This window comes from Aotus nancymaae, unplaced genomic scaffold (genome assembly GCF_030222135.1).
Source record: "Aotus nancymaae isolate 86718 unplaced genomic scaffold, 86718_ANA_hifiasm-v0.15.2.pri h1tg000021l, whole genome shotgun sequence".
NCBI lineage: Eukaryota > Metazoa > Chordata > Mammalia > Primates > Aotidae > Aotus > Aotus nancymaae.
In genome coordinates, this window is record NW_026988433.1 from 29,689,755 (window position 1) to 29,712,052 (window position 22,298).

Here is a 22,298-nt window from a genome sequence, read left to right on the forward strand (position 1 = left end):
TTTGATCCACGTGACCCTCCTCTGAGATAGAAGCTATTATTTTCTCATGGTTTAGTGCAGAATCCAGGTCAGAGTATTTCTATATCAAGGTTCTAAATATGACTATATTAACTCTTGGGTACTGAGCACGTGCTATGTACTTGATGTTTAACATTTTGTCGGGTTCTTTCCTCAGATACTTAAGTTTCCTTTCTCCTTTCAAGTCTTTGACTTGAAATGTCACCGACTTAGGTCTTTCTCAACTTCCTTTCTCAGTTTATTTTTCATCATAGTATTTATTACCAGCTGGCACTTAAAATTTATTCGTTCACTTACTTGTTAGTCTGCTTCTCCTCCCTACTTTTTATTGCCTGCCATATTTCCTCTGTCCCCCCAAGGTCTAGAATACTGCCGAACACGTACCAGGCATTCAAATATTAATAAATGAATGCACAAACTTAATCTCACTAGCAACGCTGTGAGGTAGGTAATATAATTCTCATCTTTCAGGTAAGGACAAAGAGACTTAGGCCAGGTAATCTGCCAAGATTTGAATCTATGAAGTCCTGATCCCAAAGCTTTATTTGATTATACCACACTGCCCCTTTAAGAGAATTTGTTGCAAAATCTATCATTATTAAATTGCATTCAGGGAAGGAAATTCTATTTTTTGGCTCAAGATATAGGAGAGTACATCCTGTCTAGGTCATGCCCTGTCACTCCCAACTCCAAAGCTACATCAGTGTTCTCTGGTGGATTCTTCTTACATTGAATATTGATGGCAGTGCATGGTTCATCTGACAGGGCCAGAAATCCAAATCAACAGCTATTAAGCACCTCATGTTCACAAAGCAACACACTGGAGATATTAAAATGCCATTCCACCTTTATTTCGGGAAGGGATTCCTGCATTGGAGAATTCAGATTCACAAAAAATTTCATCGTTTGACTTGGGCATGTGGAGTGTGCAGTGGGAGGTGCTCAGTACATACCAGACACAGAACAGAGTGTGATGAACTAAACTGAATTACTTAAAGATAGACTGGCTGTTTGACAGCCACTGTTAGGAAGGTACTATTCATTTTAATTCTTTTACATATTTTTTGAATTTTGGAATGATCTGAGTTGCTCCAAATATTCTAGACATCTACATGCTATTAAAAACCTTTTGAAAGCTTCTAGAAAGTGATTTAAAGCACATAAATTATCTTAAGTCACTACTGAAGAATTAGACTTTGTGTAGGTCAATGGGTAGAATTTCTCAAGTAAAGCTTCATGATTTATCTATGTATTTATATATACATCTTCAAGTTCATATATGCAATATATCACATATAATATGGAAGTTTATATATATATGAAAATGTAGGTAAAATATATGTATGTGAATATATATATTCATACACACACATATGGCAGTCTTGGCTATGTTGTAAAAAAATGCATCTTTTGAATGGAAAATGATTTGGTTGGGCAAAGAAAGAAAAAAATCAAACAATATTAGTATTAGTGGGTATGTGTGTGTTATGTAGATCCAATCTTAGGTTATTTTACTGTTTGTTTAAATCTTCAGCTGGTTTGAAGTTTCCAATAAAACTCATGACGTAACGGCCTCTTTGTATTTTAAAAAATCATCAGTTGTCAGTCTAAAGGGGCTGGAGACACATTTGCTTTTATATATCTATTAATAACTCCACTTGACAATTTTCCATTCACATACTTTCCCCTCATTAAAAGTTCGGGCCCTGTTTTAGCCACCGATTCTTCTGTGTCTCTCTCTTTAGAAGTTTTGAACAGTTTTCCTTGAAATATAGTTTTCTGAGGATTCCGCAAAAGCTATTTTTCGTTTTTGAGGCGTTGGGGAGGTGGTGCGGTGGGGAGGTGGTTTCAAAGAACGAAAAGGAACAGACGGCATTTTTATTTTCTTGGAGAAATGTGGGGAGGCAGGTGAGGATCATGTCAGGGTTTTTGTTTTGTTTTGTTTTTCTTCCCCCTCCCACGCCAGCACATTACAAATGTTGATTTCTCGGACATCCAGTTGTCCCACGGAGCGGTGTGGTCCCGCACACTTGAGCCTTATGCCTGCCCTGCTTTGCCTTCCAGGTTCCGCCGCCAGACCTTCCACTGCTATCGGCCTCTGCAAGACGAGCCCGACCCCCTGCGCCCAGCAGAGCGCCGGCCCGAGTAACGCAGAGCTCAAGCCGGAGGAGAGGATGGCAGCCCCAGCAGGCGCTCGGGCACACCCCGACTTCCAAAGCGAACTCCTGGGCGCGTCCGGAAATCCCGTCGGAAGAGGCGCGGTTGCCATGGCGCCGGAGATGCTCCCCAAGCATCCTCATCCCCCGCGGGACAGGAGGCCTCGGGAGGACACCTCCCTCCATGGCAATCTGGCAGGAGCGCCCCTTCCTCTGCAGGCCGGTGCTTCCACCCATTTCCCCTCCAAGAGGTTAATAAAGGTTTGCTCCTCAGCACCCCCCCGCCCAACCCGGCGTTTCCATACGGTTTGTTCACAGGCCCTTTCTAGGCCGGTGGTGAATGCTCACTTACATTGACCGCTGCGAGGGAATTGTTCGGCGAGTGCTGCCCATCTTCAAATCAATGCCGGCTCAGAACAACAGAAAGGGCCTCAGATGTACTGGTTTCCACAGAACCATTGTTAGGCTTTTGTGAAGCATTTTTGAACCTAATAAATAATGTCAAAAGTCCCTAGCGCAGCCAAAAATGTTCCTTTTGAAGCATTTCTAATAGTATTTTTGTTCTGCGGTGTCTCCCAGTGTTACAAAGAATTTGTGCCTCACAATAGGGATGGGGTACATCGCGTGCCACTTTGCAACGTGCCTCGTGGGATTGTGAGGACCCCTCTTTGTTTTGCTTTCGCAGGTAAACGGTTTCACTTGCCAACTTGGCCTTTGGCTTAAGCATGTTTTCTAAGGGCTTTTAGAATTTCTAAATAGAGATTGGGAAAACATAATTGAATGTCTGTAATTTAATAATTTACATGAAATCTGATTACTCCTGATGTGCCCAAGGGAATTTTTCATGTCGTATTAAGGTTTTAATGTCAGAAACCTGAAGCTGGATCTCAGTTTGAGGCCCTGAAACACTTGGAATCAAGTTTAATGTAAAAGAAGTGCTGAATTTGCTGATTTGTAATAGACAACACTGGAGCGGCTTAGGGAACATTGTATCAAACTGGTAATTTTAGGCAATATCTTTTATTTTGTTTTAACATAGCTTTTCATCGTAATGGGATGCTGAGACCAACTTTATCAATTGATTTTATGACTTTAGTTTTTCTCTTTTTAATATATAGGTTTTTTCCTTCAGAAACAAAGAGAAGTGAGCATACCCAGTATGTTTAGATGCAGTTTTGCACTCAATTCCTTGGAATTACCCCACAAGCTTAGATCCGTAGAGTTTGATAGATGGAGGTTGTCAAATCTCACTGCATTTAAAAAACTTTGTTTTCTTTAGTTCAAATCAATATACATAGTATGTTTACATTTAAGACATCATAATGTCTCAAGTCCAAATTTAAGTCTCAAGGTTTGAGAGGAATGAAATGTTATCAGCGATAGCTTCCTAGCATTTAAGACTCTGTGTAGTCCTTTGAAGACTGTTTACTTCTTTGTTTAATATTAGCATGTTTTAGGAATCATGCACTTTAAAGAAAAATGGTATCCCTAAACTTTAGAGCTTTCTTGGTACCAGATTAATATGATTTTTTAATAATAAATATGCTTTTATTTTTACTTATTTATTAACATGGTTTAATTATAAGACAATGTAGAGGTTATCAGTGTTGATTGCTGTGGTTTCCTGAAGATATAATGGCATCTGCTCATCAGAGTTCATATGACAATCATAAATTCAACTTCCTGCCATTTGGTTGGACATAAGTGTGTAGGCAAACTTATGGGCTTATGTAGAAGTTTGATTCTGGAATATTTTAATTTGGTATTTAATTATGAATTAACACAACTGATTTTTTAGGTCAATAAATCATTAAGTTATTTCAAAACAATTAACCAAAAATTTGTAATGGTTAATTTCAAGAATAGAAAACGTACTTGATGTAGTAGATGGATTCCTTCAGCTGTAGGAGGGCAAATTACTGAATTTATTAAAAATGCAAAACAGAGAAATCCTGTTCAGAACTGAGAAAAGGGATATAGGCTAAAGATGTCAAATATATGGTATTCTAGAAAAGTTTCCCAAAGTGTGTTTTGTGAAACACTGGTATAGGAAAGTTTGTGAAATGGAGAGTCCATAGATAAATATATCTGAGAGATGTTCACCATGGACCCTCTTAGAGAGTCACAGTAGCATTAGGTCTCTGAGAAATTCCATAATAAAAAAAAATCTGATAAACTCTGTTTAACCCAATATCTAGCAACTTTAATCATGGAATCCTGATAGATTCGTGTGTGTGTGTGTGTGTACACATGTATGTGTTTTTGAAAAAAACCTATCACTATTTTGTAACACCAGTGTCCTATGCAACACACTTGGGAAAACATTGCTCAAAACTCTGTTCTAAATTTACCAAAGTCTATGTAGACTGAAAGGCTTCAAAGCAAGGATTTCTTTTTAAATTAGTGAGGTAAAAATTAGGGCTAAAGAAAGAAGCACTTTGAGACCCCATCCTTCCCTGTAGCAGTGTAATGAGCTGTCTCTGTTTATTTGTCCTCATTTTGGATGCACGTGTTTGAGAGAAAATTAGTTGATCCCGCCCTGACCATGCTCTTCAGTGATGGATGAGAAGCACTTTCAACTCTGGCTGTCATCATCATGGGCTGAAGGGGTACAAGTCCTTCGGAATGACAGCTTCCTTTGTACTAGAACTTAGACACAAATGCACCAAGGTAAACATAGTGAATTCTTTCCAAATACCATTTGTTCTGAAAACAGTGCTGAATTAAACAGTCATAAATGAAGATGAATCAATTTAAGGAAATAAATAATATATTTTTATATATAGCACAGGCAGTGAGGACTAGAACAGGGCCCTATTGTATAAAACAATTGTTTCATAGGTTCTGAGTTACAGTTTGCCTTTATTTCTTTAAGTCGTTTGACTTATGGTGCATTTATTACCACAAACTATAAGCATCTTTTAAGGAACATAATATGCCACTTCATGGAAAAATATTTTTATGACAGTTGCATTAGAAAATAAGTATTGACAGATATAAACATTTGATACATTGAAGAAACTAAGTATTTAGGATAGTCTGTAGTGAATAATGTTTACAAATGAGGAATCTTTTTATAATATATAAAATCATAATTATAATAACAGCTAACATTTATTGTGTACTATATACTAGAGACTGTTCTGTTTAATGTGTATTCATTTAGTCCTTACAATGGCTTCATGAAGTAGTTACTATTATCTCCATTTCACAGATAAGGAAACCTCATTTTTAATGATAATAATGATAACATACATATACAAATATTTTTTAAAAACTGTATAAGACTTTTTTTATATATAGTACTGTATTATATAATCTTATGAAAACTAGTATATATGCATATATGAATATGTTCTGTTTCACCCACATCTATAAATTAGTTTTTATACCCTGCTGTTGTACATAAGTGAGGTGAGAATAGAGACTCTACTTATATCTTCTCACCTCCTGATTATGTAGTAGAAAGCTGGAAGTGATAATCGTGGGTTGACAACATAGCATACATTAGAACTCTTTGAAGAGCAAAGCATAAGAGATTATTGTCACATAGTTCTTTTTATTCAAAACAACATCATCCTGTGAATGAAGGCTCAGAAAATAAGGGAAGGAAAGTTTGTTTTGAGGGTTATGAAAGATGGCAGCACTTTTAAGATTATTGGAGCTGACCAAAATCAGACTCATGAAAGGCATGGGATGTTGTAGTGGGAACATTAAGGAAAAAGCTAGGGTACTGGAGCTGATCCAGATCTCAAAAGCCAAGGGTGAGTTCCTGTAAGTGTGACCTGAATTCAGCATCACTCGTACCTCTTGGCCAGAGTGTCTTCACTGTTAAACTGGGATTACATGTTTTGTTTACTGCAAAGGATAACTTGGGGACCAAATTTGCTATCAAATCAAAACATTTTGAAAAGTAAGAGTAGTTTACAAATTCAAATCATTATTTCATGACTAATATCAATAATAATTAGTACATATATTATCGTTGTTTATGCAGAGCTGATATAAGAGGTTATAGAGCTAACTGCCTTATACTGACATTGAGCACTATTTCTGCTGACTGTGTCATCATGTTCCTCTCAAAGAAGTTTTTATATGCTATATCCTTTGCCTTCATTCCAATAATCTGAGGTCAGTAGTATTATCCCATTTACCAATGAAGAAACTGAAACACAGGGAGACAAAGTAATTTGGCTAATGACTGCCTCCATCACTCATGCTCGCAAACATTACACTACAATGTCTTATTCAAAGCAAGTTTTATGTTAAAAAAACAATATGCAGTTGATAAATTTACAAACTATTCCATTCAGAACCTCCAATTTAGAAAAGTTCAGTTTGGGGTACAGTTTGGATACCATGTGGTATCCTCCAAATGTGATCTTTCAGTTCAACTCTTGATGAAAGACTCTAAAACTACCCAGACAAGGAAAGGGATAATGTAATGTTTTTGTAACTACAAATGTGACGTTGAGGATTTGAAGTCACACAGGGACCCAGCAAAGAGGTTGTTCTCAAGAGGAGACTCAACATCAAGAAAAATGCTCCAACCCTTTACCATGGAGTACTAGGTAGCCATAAAAAAGAATGAGATCATGTCCTTTGCAGGAACATGAATGGAGCTGAAGGTCATTATCTTTAGCAAACTAACACAGGAACAGAAAATCAAATACCACATGTTCTCAGCTATAAGTGGGAGCTAAGTTATGAGAACACGTGGACACATAGAGGGAAACAACACACCCTGGGGCCTTTCACAGGGTGGAGGATGGAGAATAAGAGGAGGGAGAGGATCAGGAAAAATAATGGATACTGTTATGCCTAATATCTGGGTGTTGATACAATCTGTACAACAAACTCCCCTGACACAAGTTTACCTATGTAACAAACCTGCACATCTATCCCTGAACTTAAAAAAAAGAAAAATGCTTCAGAATTCTTAAGGTGTGCAGGGTCCCTCTTGCACAGTCCAAGATCTTTGTGAAATATAATTCCCCACATCCATTCTTTTTCACATTTTTTTTCCATGTTTAGGCTTCCCACTCCTTCTGCTTCCTCCATCCTCCCATGCTCTGTGTTTTCCCTCCTCTATGGAAATCAATCTGATTTTTTAAGTCAGCGATATTGGGATCATGAAGTGTTAATTGGGTCCTTACCATCCTAGGTACTCTGCGAGAGATTTGAGAAATTTGATTCAACTCAACCAATATTCATTGTTCTCACCATGTATAAGGCACTCACTGGCTTTGGTGCTGGGGATGTCTACTACAAAGGACAGAGTCTTCTTCCTTGACTAGCTGAACCTAGTGTGAGGCTTAGTTCTTTCATTTATTCATTCTAAAATATTTACTGAATATTCGCTATGTGCTGGATATGCTTTACTGGAGACAGAGTAGTGAAGAGCGATTTTAATCAAGTGAGACCTAGATAGTGAAACATGAAATAATGGCACAATGATATTCAGGTCCTTTGATGATAATCCTTTAGTCACAATTTTGAGACCCCAAATCTCTGAAAATTAAAAGTTCATGTTTCTGTCAATTATGAGCCAAACTGAACACATGAGTGTTCTCACTTTGTGGGAATATTCATGTATTTCAATGAATACATAGTAATATATTTGATTATGTAGTACTGCCTTGGACCCCCATGGATAGTGTTATACAATACATGATTTATGTACCATTCCATAATATGTAGCTTATGGCCCTAAGATAGAAAGAATTCTAAATTCTGAACTCAACCAGTATGGAGGGCTTTGAAAGAAGGATTTTGCAGTTTTAAAGTGAATAAGTGCAGTAGAAACTTAGAGGAGGGAGAGATCAGTTCTTGGAATAATCATCGAAGGCTTCCTCTAGAATAATTTGAACTTGATTTTGAAACCTGGAGGATTTAAAGGGACAAGTAGTGGATAAAATGGAAGTTGCAACCAGGGACTTTTGTGGTGCCTGAAACTCATATGTTTTGAGGGGAGCTCTTTCAGAAATAGAATACAACATTATAAATATAGTTAGATAGAGGGAAGAGTTCTTACAAATAAAGGATGCTTTGGCCCATTTATTTGATTTTTAGTAAATCCATCTCTAAGTAAGGCAAAAGACATGGGGATTTACATTATAAAGTGAAATATACCTGCAGATATATGTTGATTCCTGGAGGAAAGAAAGAGGAGACCAGAGATGGATTCCTGAGAGAGAGGGGAATTAATCTTACTTATTTTATTTTTGAATTGTTTGAGATTTTGGAAATTGATAGCCAAAAGAAGAATTAAAAAAAAATCTGGGCATAGTATATGTGGCTTTTGGAAAATAGTCCAAAGAGATTTTAAAGAATGAATCAACTTTTCATTGAATTCACTTCAGTGAATTCTTTGGTCTTTTTCAGAGTGAATGGCCTTCTTCAGTTTTTTCACATTTGACTCTATAACTAGTCAATTGCTAAAATGTAAATATTTGACAGTCATAATTATTTTAATATAGTTAAATGGAAAACTCTTCAAAGAAGAGAAAAAGCTGCATTTCATTTTGAAGTTTACCTTTTTAGTAGACTATTTAGGAATAGTTTTTTTTTTTTTAGATTTCAGGTTAAATGCATGAATTTTAAAATACATTTAAAGATGAATACTTTAAAATTAAAGTGGACATTTAATTCTTATTATTAGTCATTATACCCAGCAGTACTCTTTTCCACAGCATTTCCAAAGCTATACACAATAATTTATATTTACTCAAAAATAATGGTGACATCATTGAGTGGTGTTAAGAATCAATAAAAGTAACTAAATAATACTGAGAGTGTTGAATGTGTCCTTACTGTATGTCAAGCACTATTTTGGTTTCTTTATTACAGAAATCTTGCTTGCTTCCTCCTTTTTTCCTTTTTGGTCTTTTTTTTTTTTTTTTAAGCCATCAAAGGTTTGATCATTATTCCTGCTTGGTTACTTTTATTTTATTTAACATCTTTATTGAGCTATATTTGTATTTCATATAATTCACCCATCTTAAGTGTACAGTTCATGAGTTTTTAGTATATTCACAGGTATGTAAATTTGAGTAGAAATCCTGTATCCTTTAGCTGATACCCTACTTTCCTCTGCAACACCCAGACCCAAGCAACCACTATTCTACTTTGTCTCTCTAGATGTCACCATTCTGGACATTTAGTATGAATGAAATCATATAATATGTGGTCTTTTGTGACTGGCTTCTTTCACTTAACATGACTTTTTAAGATTCATTCATATCATATTGTGTGCCAGTACTTCCTTAATTTAAATGGCCAAATAATATTCCACTGTATGGACATAACACATTTTGTTGATGGCTGTGTCCACCTTTTGACTATTATGAATAATGCTGCTGTCAACATTCATGTACAATTTTTTGTGTGGACATATTTTTCCTTTCTCTTGCATGCAGTACTGAGGTAGGAGATCAGCAGGACTTGTTTTCCAAGCACCTGTCATGGCCCCATTGATCAAAACAAGGTCTGGTTAAAACAGACTGCAGCAAAGAAAACAGCCAAAACCAGCTAAAACCAAGATAGTAACCTCTAGTTGCTCTCACTGCTCATTATATGCTAATTATAATACATTAACATGGTAAAAGACACTCCCACTGGTGCCATGACAGTTTACAAATGTCATGGAAATACCCAGAAGTTACCTTATATGGCTTAAAAGGGGGAAAATCCTCAAGTCTGGGAACTCCACACTCCTTTTCTAGAAAACTTGTGAATAATTTGCCCCTTATTTAGCATATGATTAAGAAGTAGCTATAAATATAGCTAGCCAGAAGTATTAGTGCCACTCTGCCTATGGGGTAGCCTTGCTCTGTCTGTGGAGCAGCCATTTTCCCGTGCTCTGTTGCTCTAATAAACTTGCTTTGCTTTCACTACTCTGTCAACTTGTTCTTGAATTCTTTCCTGCATTAAGCCAACAACTGTCCAGGGCTGAGGCTCAGTTCTGGCATTCCCCTCCATTGGTATCTCCTTTAATTTTCTCAATGCGTCTATGGTGTATTGTTGTTATCCTCTTCTATACAACAGGAAACTCAGAATAAAGAGGTTACTTGTCAAAAGCCACGAAGTCTGTTCAAGGCAGAGCTGGACTGTAAGCCTAGGTAGGCTGACCAGAATTTGCCATGCACCTTTTTTCTGTATCAGAATTTCTCAGATGGGCTTATTATGTTTTCTTTTTTTAGGATATCTAAGAAATTGCACAAAAATTTACTGTTTAAATATACCCACCCACCTCTAGCCATTTACCAATTATCTGACTAAATACTATATTTTCTTTTTTTAAAAAAATATTTTATAAATTTAAGGGTTTAAGTGCAGTTGTGTTAAGTGCATATATAGCATAGTGGTGAAGTCTGGGCTTTTAGCACATCCATCACCTGAGTAGTGTGCATTGAACACAATAGGTAGTATTTCAGCCCTCACCGCCTTCACAACCTTCCACCTTTTAGAGTCTCCAGTGTTCATTATTCCACTTTGTACGTCCATTCTAGACATATTTTCTAAAGCACATCCAGAAAATAGAATTCTTAAAAATGTATGACATGCATGGAATTAGCACCACTTAGATATTTTACATCTTTTTTTTTAAAACACATTTTCTTACTTTGCCCTAAATTGCACTTCTATTTCTGTACTCTGTGGATGGATGTTAGAATGGCAAAGACCATCCCCAAACTGTCTATTAATTAATGGTCTTGGGGTAGGTTCCCTCCCCACTTAATTCTTTGGGATGAAATAAGAAATCAATATTGTATGTTAGTTCCTTCCTTCCCACACCTCCTCTAGGTTAAAGTTGAATTCTTTGAGATCAAGATTTTTTGTGTGTGCGACTTTAACAATGTTCTCTTCACATGTCCTTGCATAGACCCAACAATTGCTTGTTGACCCATTTTAACCTCTTTTGAGCGTCATCTTCAAAGTGTAACTGTCCTTGACAATGAAAGAGAACTTCCTATTGTCTGGTCCTTCCAGGCAATCTTTAGCATGGAGCTCAATGGCTTTCAGATGGAGGAGTTGGCTAGAGGAAGGAGACAAAGTAAGCTGTTGTTCCTGAGTGACTTTGCTAAAGTTTCCCTTTTCTCTCTTAGAATGGTGCATTTCTATAGAAGATGACAGACGTTTTGACAGGTGCAATATGCTTTGAACTGTTGTGTCTGATAATTCTTTTGTCTTGGGTTTTCCCAGCAGAGTGGTACATCTTAGGATACTGATATGCATATTGTTTGCTTTTCATTTAGTGTGGTGAAGCCGTCCTTCTTGCTTTCCCTTCACTTCTCTCTTTAGACCCTCTACGTGCATGTCACTAACCCAGATGGGGAGGCAGGCATTAATGCAGAAACCTTTCCCCTATCCTTCCTTCTCTATTTTTCCCTCAAAATGGAAATAACTTTTTTCATAGTTTTCTCATTGTTTACAAAAAGAAAGAGGAAAAAAAGAAATTCCCAAAAGGCATTAAGAAAAAGTAGAAGTTATTTATAGCTTAATAACCCAATGACAACCACTGTTTACATTTTGGAGCATATCCTTTCATACATTTTTCTTAGCATATTCACATATAGAACTATTTGTGCAAGAATGGGCTCTTACTACACACATTATTCCATAAGCTGTTTTTTTCCTCATCACAATGAGCTGTTGACATCTTTGTAATATCAACAAACAGTGCTAAACATTAGCATTTTAAACACCTACAGAAACTTGTATTGCATCATTGTAGTATAATTTAATTAACATTTAGTATTTTGGAACATTTTAGTTATTTGTAAATTTCACTATAGTAGCTATTTTTATGAAGAGTATGATGAATATATTTTATGTATAATTGTTGTCTACTTTTCTAATTATTTTTATAATGTGAATTCCTAAAAGTAAAATTGCAAAATGCATGCAAGGTTTAACTTTTGGTATCTTTTCTGTCCAAAAATATTCCTAAGTATTATGTCTAATATGTTCTCTGACTCACAGAACTTAAAAAAATGATGTTAGTTAGAAAATATTTGGTCTGAAACAAAAATGGACATCAGAGATCCTAAATAACATGATTTTGCCTCTGTTTTGTCATGATGAATTAGATCTACAGATTTTTCTGCTTTAGTATAAAGTGGGAGAATTTTTATCTGACAAATTAGAGGACTTCTCTTTAGGCGCTAAGACTGGGGGCTTCCAAATATATAATAGATTAGTACTACCTGTTCTATATCTAAACTAATAAGAAAATAGAACCTTAACACTGCCCAATTTGTTTTTCCGAGTGACCTTTTGTGTATTTCTTGTTTGAATGATGTCTAAAAACAACAGCCCGAACTAAGGTATGAAGAAATTGTTTATGAATAAAAATAGCCCTGCTCTTTGCAATAAGTGGTTTTACTTTTTTTGTTCAAGTTTATATTATTTTTTAGTAATAAAAATTTGTAGAATCTGGCAAAGAATGAACTAATGAATAGGGAGTTCAGGATTTGGGGTTTTTGCTAATGAAAAGTAGTTATAGGAGATTTTGAGATGCTTATCCATCATTCAGAACCTTCTAAAGACACTCTGACTTGTAAATCAAGCATCTTACCATGTAAGCAGTATCAGGGAAGTAAATGAAGGACAAAATCTTTTACAAGTCTAACATAGAGGGATGTGGTTGACAAAGCATCTGAAAAAAATAAAAATATTGGACTCTGGAAAATGATGGAATGTAACATCTGTGTTTTGGATTTAAAAGAGTGAAATTATATTTAAATGTTTATTAAAAATGACAGGTTAAAGTACTTGCAGTTTTCAAACAAGGACACATCAAACGAGGTAAGGTGCTAAATGTAATTTTTATTTCTAACTTAGTTATTTGTTGTAAACTCTATGATCAGTTTATCCCGTTTATTTGGTAGGTACTACCCCTCCTTTACCAATACCCCCTAGATTTTCTTTATTTTACTCAGACTCTACACAATTTGCATTGAACCCTTGTTATGAAAAATCAACTGAGATTGTGACTTCTGTTAAGTTACAAAATCCCTTATGCTTTAGTTTAAGCAGCAGGACACCAGGAGCTTGGAGTGCTGTGGGTCATGTGATCCATTGACCTCTATCTGGGTTCTGTGACTCTGCCTAGTAACAATTGATTAATGGTGTATGGTAACTTTGAGAGAATATCTCATCAGTTCCCGTGAATTTGAAGCCTTCCTCATTAGCTTGGGCCTTTCACTGCTGCCCTTAGAAAATTTTACTCACAAATTAGGTTGAACAAAATCTTCTCAAAGAAATTATTTTTGCTGTTTGGTTATCAGGTAGCAGAAGCCTTGATGGTCATTTACAGCATTGAAAAATGGTAGGGGAGGCAAGTGGCCATTAGAAAGCAGGGACATCAATTAGGCTTCCTTCCTCTTTGCTCCACCTCCAGGCTTTCAGAAGAAGCAATGTAACAAAAACTATCACTCCAGTGACAAGTTGGTCTCAAACTTTCTGTCTTTGTCTCTGTCTCTGTCTCTCTCTCTCTCTCTGTGTGTGTGTGTGTGTGTGTGTTGGTGTGTGTAGGGTTAGAATTTCTGATTTTTGTATGGGATAGAGGTTAAAAGCACATTTATTTATTGAGTTTTAGTATTCAGTAGCCACCTGAGTTCATGACAGGCACTGTTTGTTTTTTATCCAATATCTATTCTTCTCTTCTTCTTAACAGAGTTTCAGTTTTATTTGGGGCAACAATGTACCAGGTTTAAAATATTCTCCTTGTCACAGTTTTTTGTAGCTAGAGTCACTTATTAACCTGTTCTAGTCAACTGGATGTAAACTGAACTCTACTTGAAAAGCTCACTTTTTCCTGATTAAAAGGAATGAATTCAGCTGGTTTGTTCTTTGTCCCTTGTTTTTTCTCTTCTTCCTGCCATGACAGATGCAATGGTCAGATGTGGAGCAGCTATTACCTGACCATGAGGATAACAACCATATGCTAAGGACGGTGCAACTGGAAGCTGGATGGAAACTGGGTCTCGCATGACTTCCTGAGCTGATGCACAGCCCTGATTTCTCTACTCTTTAATTTCTTGTTATGTAAGAAAAAAAAACTTACATTTGGTTAAGCTACTGAAATCTGATTTCTATTACATATAGTTGGATGTAGCCCTGATCGACCCTGTTCCACTTGAATGATACTTTCTCCGACATTTCCACTTGTCTGATACTCTCTGAACCTCAGTTTCCCCATCCACCAAGTGAGGTTGAAAATCACTGTCCCTACCTCAAAGGATAGTTGTGAGAATTAAGTGAAAAAGACAATGCATGCTGAGGTCTTATAATAATATCTGACACTCCGAAGGTCTCAATATGTATTATTATTATTATTAGGGTTTCAGTTCTGGTGGCTATTGCCTCTGACATGCCACTGTGTCTTGTCCCTCTCTAACGTTCAAGTTAATTCCATCATTTTAGGATCTGAAAGATGATCATATATTTATGTATTTGTGTTGAGAAGCATTTAACACATCACTTATCTCCCACCTATTGCATATATACCTAGTCCATGGACAAGTCGCTAAATCAAAGACACAAAGTCACATCTAAACTGTTAAATGTTGGATTATAATCTCTGAGTAGTTGATACGGTTTGGCCCTGTGTTCCCCCTGCAAATCCCACCTTGAATTGTAATAATCCCCACATGTCAAGGGTGGGACCAGGTGAAGGTAATTGGATTATAGGGGCTGTTTCTCCCATGCTGTTCTCATGATAGTGAGTGAGTCTCACGAGATCTGACGGTGTTATAAGCGTCTGGCAATACCCCCGCTTGCACTCATTCATTTTGCCACCCTGTGAAGAAGGCGACTGCTTCTCCTTTGCCTTCTGCCATGATTATAAGTTTCCTGAAGCCTCCCCAGAAATATGGATCTGTGTATCAATTAAACCTCTTTCCTTTATAAATTACCCAGTCTCAGGTATTTCTTCATAGCAGTGTGAGAATGGACTAATACAGTAGTTGTTTCTGTTTCCAGGGGAAAAGAAACTGGGCTTTTTCAAGTGGAAACAAGTCACGATTTGAGCCCAGATCGCCTGAGTATTTACTGAATTAGAGATTCTCTTTTGTCATCCGGGGCAAGGAATCAAGAGTTCAGTTTGTGACTGAGCTCATACTATAGGTAATGAAGGCTTTCGTAAACAATGTATGTCCATCAGGCATTTGTGCCATTCAGCTAACTAAGAAGCTTTGGAATTCTTTGTTGTTAATACCAAAAAACTTTTATTTAGTAACTGTTTTTATGCCAAGATGGAAGGACACGTACATGGTGAATGCACAGTAACTGATTTCACAAATAATTGTAGACTATTTTAGGTATTTCAGTCCCCATTACCCTTAGCATGAAGTTTTGTAACAATGATTTTTAAAAATCTGGCATAGGCTTTAGGAGATCTAAGTTCTAAATGAAGTTCTATATTATCATAAATAAGTTATTTAACTTCTCTGAGCCCTTCTTTTCTCACTTACATAATGAGAAGGACTTCTAGAGATGATCTTGTATGATTCTGCACTTTCCCAGCTTTGCCAACCTCCCTTTACTGTACCCAACTCATTCCTGTTTAGTCTGCTTTCATTTATTCATGACCATCCTTTCTTTTTGCTAATTCCTAGGATATATCAACTTACTCCAATATGCTTCCATATTCTATGATCCATTTCATTTTATCTTTATGTCAGAACTTGTAAAAGAGGGACAAATATATATTTTCAATACAACAGAGAGAAAGCTGGCCTTTTGCTTCTGCCTGTATTCAAACCCATAAGAGGCATCAGCTTTAACATTTCAAGCTAACATTTCAGGAAGAGTAAAATCATCTTCAACCACATACCTAGTCATTATGCTAACATCTCATTCCCTGCTCTCTCATGACACTGATTTTTCTCTATCAGTGATTTCTGATAGGAACAGTGAACTAGCATGTGTGGAAGGCAAGCTCCTGGGGAAACCAATTTTGTTAGCAATTTCTCTTTCTGCCAGCTGTAGCTTCCAAACATTGCTTATATTTTGGCTTTTATTTCTATATTTATTTTAAACAAACATAACAAAATATATGTATTAATAAGTATATAAATACATATATACATATATATTTAATAGCTTTATTGAGATATAATTCTAATAGAAACCTTGAATATATTTAGTGTATACATTTTGATGGGTTTGAATACATGCATACATCTGTGGAACCATTAGCACAATCAGTGTAATAAACATCCATCACCTCCAAGGTTTCTTCTGCCCACTTGGTGTGTGTGGGTCGGGGGGGCAGTAAGAACACTTAACTTGAGATCTACATTCTTAAGAACATTTTAAGCATACAATAAAGTATTATGAACTATAGGGACGATGTGGTGCAGCAGATCTCTGGATCTTATTTTGTCTTGCATCATTGAAACTTTATACCTATTGATGAGAGAATATTCTTCAGCCTTAAAAAAGAAGGAAATTTTGCCTTTGACAACAATGCAGATGAACCCAGAGGAGATTATGTTAAGTGAAATAAGCCAGGCACAGAAGGACAAATACCACCTTCCACTTATATAAGATATCTAAAGCAGTTAAACTCAGAGGCAGGGAGGAGACTGATGGCTACCAGGAGCATGCAGGAGGGGACAGTGTGGAGTCTCTACATGCCTATTTATCAAAACCTGGCTGTCGAGTGCACGCATGGTGGTCGTACAGAGAGAAGCCATTGGATTTATTTTGGAGGAATCGATATTAGATTCTTTGGAAGGAACAAGCTGAAAATACTGAGTGAGTTTTCCCACTTAGAGCCCCTGTGAAATGTTCACATTGCTATGAATACATGAGCAATGAAAGAAGAGCCTGTCTTGTTCATGTCTCCTGCCTGCTGTTTCGTGTCAGCACATAGCAAATGGCAATGAGACTGCTCACCCAGCTCACCTGTGCTGACTGGCAGGTGCCACGTGCCCATCCAGAGCCCAGTGCAGGAGTAGAGATGAGCTGTCCTCATTTTATCCCAGCAACTCTCTACAACGCAGACCCTTCTAACGCTCCTGCCATTTCCGTCCATATGACTGGGCAGACCCCAGCTCTACAAATTACTGAATGCTCGGTCTGCAATATTACACTCTGGGCTTTGTTTTTGTTTTTGCTCTTTTGTTCTGTTTTAGTGGAGAAAAAACAGAGATAATTTTTTTAAGTGTATTTTGGTTCAGTGGAGGAAAAAATGATTTCTAAAAGCATCTTTTGAAATTAGCTAGTTTGATTTTCACAGAAAACACACAAGGCTAAAGTGAGTTATTAAAAAAAACCTTAATATCTGGTAGACACAGCTCCCCCATTTTTGCTCCCACACCATATTTGTTATTTGAGTACATTTTTTCTAAGGTTTTCATTTTTGAATGTTTGTCAAAAATTCTCTCCCTCCCATCCACTCTTTGTTCTCAATAAAAAATCTTGCTGGGATTCTGGTTGCAATTTCTTTTTTAATATATTGAGGAATATTCAGAAGAAATTTACTTTTAAAAATGTTACATTATTCTATCCATGAATGTAATTTATTCTACAACTTATTCAGGTTTTTTCTATATCCCTTAATAGAATTTAAAAATTGTGCTTTTCAAGGTCAGATAAATTTCTATTATATATCAGTGGTTCTCAAATGTAATTCGGAAACTACCAGAGATCCCTGATACCCCTCTGAGGCGTCTGTAAGATAAAAATAATTTTCATATTTATCTTAAGAAGTTATTTAACCTTTCATTCTCATTTTCCAGAAGCAACCTCTAGCTGAGACATGGCTTTCTTATGGCAGAGGAAAAAGCACAATGGCAGAACCATAGGATAATTGCTAATGCTCCTCCATGGACACGGAATGATCATACTTGCGAACAGTGGGATGGTAAGTTCACTCTTGCCAGAGTACCAGGGAAGAGGTCTCTAGAGGTGGACTGAGTGCAGAGGGTGGTAAATATTTAGGAAGGGCATTAGAATCTTCCAGAAACACTAGGAAGAATAATAATGATGGGAGTCATCAACTTCATTTGTTTCCATCCTTGAAGAAAATGAGTGAAAAGTTTTTAAGTTTAATGCCTGCTGTAGGTTTTTGGTAGCTTGCTTATTATCATGTTACAGACCTATTTGTAGTTTTAACTTTTTAAAACACATAGTACCTTGACAATAAAATTTATTAGAAGTTTTTCCCCCATATATCTACTAAGCTTACTGTGGAATTTTTCTTTTTTAGTACATTAACATGAATTAAGTGGAATTTTGCTTTCTAGAGACAGAGGCTTGCTCTGTCACCTAGGCTGGAGTGCAGAGGCACAATCGTAGCTCACTGTAACCTTGAACTCCTGGGCTCAAGAGATCCTCTCACCTCAGCTTCCTTAGTAGGGATTACAGAAGCATGCCACTATGTCCAGCTAATTTATTTTTATTGTTAGTAGAGACAATGTCTCTCTATTTTGCCCAGGCTGCTCTTGAACTCTTATCTCAACCTCCCAAGTCACTGGGATTGCAGGTGTGAGCCACTGTGCCCAGCCAATGAAATGAATTTTTAAAAAGTTTGTCTGTCTTGTTTTTCTGAGTAAAAAAAAAAAAAAATCCTACTTGATCATAATACTTGATCAATATCCAATTTAATTGATCAATATTTCAATCAATCTGATCAACTACTTGATAAATATTCTATTGAATTGTGCTAGCTAATATTGTATTTCAAATTTTATACCTATTTATTAAATGAAATTGGCCTATAAGTTTTCTCTATTTGTATGCCCTTCCTTGATTTTTGGTATAAAATTACAGCCTCATAAAATGAATTGGGCTGCTTTTCTTATTTTTTTGTGTTGTAGAGCAATTTCTCTAAGGTCAGGATTACTTGTTCCTTTGAAGTTTGGCATAAACTATCTCAGTCTACTTTATGGAGGGGAAAGAGAGAACATTACGTATTTAATTTCAGTGTATTTCATAGGTTTGTGCACTTATGTTTTTTGCTTCTTGTGTCAATATTGGCTTTTTACATTTTTTCCCCAAAATTAATGTGTTTAATATAGGTTTCAAAATTACTGGTGTATGACTGTTCATGATATTTTATAATTTTAAAAGCATTTGTATACCACTTTTGAACTAATTCTATCAAGCTGTTTTATTTTTCCTTTTTGTAAGATTTTTTAGCAAAATCAGTATCCCTGAAGCTTTTGAAGATTATTTACTCATAGAAATAAGGTTCTGCTTTTTGGGTTATCAGTCTCAGGTCAGTTGTAGGATATATTAATAAAAATATAAATTTAGTATTTAAGGATTGAAATTCAATTGAATTTAGGCAATGCATTTACTATAAGGTTTGTAAATAAAATATTAATGGAAAAAAAAAGTTGTGTTTTTTTTTTCTCCAAAGGTCGTCTCTTTTCTCATGAATGAAACTTTAAAATTGCTAAATATGAATAGAACCAAGCAGTGAAGATATCAAGAGGAAAGATAATTCAATTCTGGCATATCAGTTAGGAGCTTCAAAACTAAAGAAAACCAAATTTAAACTGAGCATAAAGTGTTTGGCCAGATTGAAAGCATAGCAGCTGGAAACTTCTGTTTATCAAATTTGAACAAGCTGTATTTCTACTTTTTGTTTTTTTTTTTTTTTTTTTTTTTCAGGCAACAAATGTTGAACCTTGAGAAGGATTCATTTATTTAGTAAATATGAAAATAAGGTTTAAAACAAGAGCGTGTTCATATGCGCTTGTACATTACACACACAGACACACACACAGGCAGACACAAACACTAGAAAAACAAAATACCTTTTTCTATGCCCAGATGAATCAATGTAAAATAAACTAGGTTCTCAAAATCAGCCACAGTGAGAAAGGGTAACAAATGAGGAATCATCTGTAAGAAGAATTCTAGCTCTGTAGGCTGAGAAATGGAGAGATTTAAATGGAGACTTCTAAGGGAAAGAATAGAATGATTAAGCCCTCCATATATACTAAGTATTATACATATTTAATACTCGCTACAACCCAGGGAGGTAGGGTTTAACTGTTCTGAGTTTAAGGATGTACCCACAGTTAACCATTTCATCTGGGAAGGACATAGGAGCATCTGATTTCAGAGTTCCAAGTCCATGTTTAAGAGCACAGACATCACACACTGCCTTGAGTTTGAATCCTGCTCTGCCTCTTGATGGCTATGTTGCCTTGGGTGTATTACTTAGCCTCTCTCTGCCTCAAACTCCTTACCTGTAAAATAGGATTACTAACGGTACCTATTTCCTAGGGTGTAGTGAGGATTAAATGAATGAATAAATAATAAAGCACTTATTGGGGTTTCTGTCCCTAAATAAGCCCACAGTAATAATTTACTGAGTGAGTGTCTGAAAGGCAGAGAGGAACTGAAAAAGCAGGGCAGGCAATAGGAGTGCTCTTGTGAGGATTGTTCTTGACCCTGGACAGTACACTAAGCACTTTTCTGCTTTTTCTTCTTGGACTTTGGCTTTCTAGGTGAAATAGGCACTATGAGGAGACCCACTGTGAGTGCATCAGTCTGAAACTGCTGATATATTAACGCTGACTCAGACCCATGAAGTCATCAAATAAAAGACAAGGGCTTCTCTTTCTTTTTCTCATCTCTTCCTCCTCCTTCTTTTCCTTCTGCTTTTTCCTAATTTCTGGTTTCCTAAAGTAATTTAATTGTACTATATCCATACCATCTTCTGATTCTTACCTCTTGGGTCTTTAGACAAAACTTCCTGTGTATCAATAAACTTGACATAGTATTAGAAATTTAAGAGTCCAGACTTTTCATTTTACAGATGCGATAATGCCAGGAGACTTAGATGGTGGCTTAAGATTAAAAGAGCTGGTGGTGGAGGTAAAACTACATAAATTGAATGTATCCTCTAGTAGTTGGAGCGATATATCCTCCACTACAGTCTAAAATGATTCTCTGTGAATAGGGTATCTAAACTTCAACAACCATCTGGCCCTTCCTTGAGTCTCATATTTTGTGGGGTTTTCATGCACATGTGTACATCAATTTGTATATTGTTCCTTGTTAATCTCATTTCCAATTTACTTCAATAAGCTCAATTGCTCAACCTCCAAAGGGAAGGTTTAAACTTCCTGACAGCTCTAAATAACTCGGCGTGTCTGATAAGGCTTTCGGTCTGTCATCCCATCATTTTTCACCAGGATGATTCACCTTTACGAAGGAATATGGGAAGTACTCATCTTGTCCTTGTGAGCCACAGACATGAAAAGAGAACCAGTTAAAAAAAAATCCAGAGACATAAGACGAAGTTGTAAAGATAGTCCAAATACAGGGTATTCATACAGGAGGAAACCAAGATGGAAAATGGAGTCAGATTTGAGGCAAGATGAATAGGTAACAGAAAATATGCAAAAGCTGTAGAGGAAGGAAGCCAGAGAGAGCTTAACAATGAGAGCAGCGAAGACCTCTCTTCAGTGGTGAAAGTTCCTTCCTTTTGAAGAATCTTTTGTATATTTATTTTTAGAATAACTATTTAAAACAATCATTATGTCCATTAAAATTTTATTTACAGTGTTAATTATGTAATGTATATATGTATACTCAAGACATTCTTATAATTTTCGTTATTATCTTTAAAAAAAATCCCAGGGACCCTACATGAAAAAAGAAGGCCACATTCCTTCTTTTCTAAAACTGAACCTGGGCAAAGGCCTCCCAGTGGTCACCTAACAGGTTTCTGGTGAATCTAGGTTGAAAATATGGATTCTAGCTTCCAGATGGTCCCAGACTGAGTCATATCAGCATAGAAAGAATGACTAATATCCTAACAGCTAAATGTCATCAGGTGTTGAAGATGTGGGAGGAAAACAACCTGTGTTAAAAGTGTTCTTCTACTTCATGTCTATTAGGGAACACACAGGTAGCATAGAAATAATAACTGGAACAGAAGAACAAACTAGTCTTTGGTGTGGATATAATCAACTTGTGATTTGTTGGAAGTGGAGACTCTGGCAAAATACTGAACAGAAAACACACTTGGGTGACATTCAAGAGACAGAAAAGCAGATCATGTGGTAGGAGGCCTGAGCATTACTTCTTGCTGTGGCCTCTAACTAGCTGGATGTCCTATAGACTTAAGTTAACATGCCTCCCTGGGCC

At 36.4% G+C, this 22,298-nt stretch overlaps 1 protein-coding gene and 1 long non-coding RNA gene across 2 annotated transcripts in view; both read left to right on the top strand.

The window, feature by feature from the left end:
- CUNH12orf42 (chromosome unknown C12orf42 homolog) overlaps positions 1–2,531 on the top strand; it is a 159,230-nt gene extending 156,699 nt beyond the window's left edge. The window contains 1 exon segment of the mRNA XM_064379912.1: positions 2,080–2,531. Coding sequence (XP_064235982.1) covers positions 2,080–2,531 — 452 coding nt within the window.
- Positions 2,532–11,931: 9,400 nt separating this feature from the next.
- On the top strand, positions 11,932–20,718 carry LOC105728908 (uncharacterized). The gene is made up of 4 exons (XR_001110147.2): positions 11,932–14,225; positions 15,162–15,305; positions 17,927–18,051; positions 20,651–20,718. It is a non-coding gene; the product is annotated as an uncharacterized LOC105728908 (long non-coding RNA).
- The last annotated feature ends 1,580 nt before the right edge of the window (positions 20,719–22,298 follow it).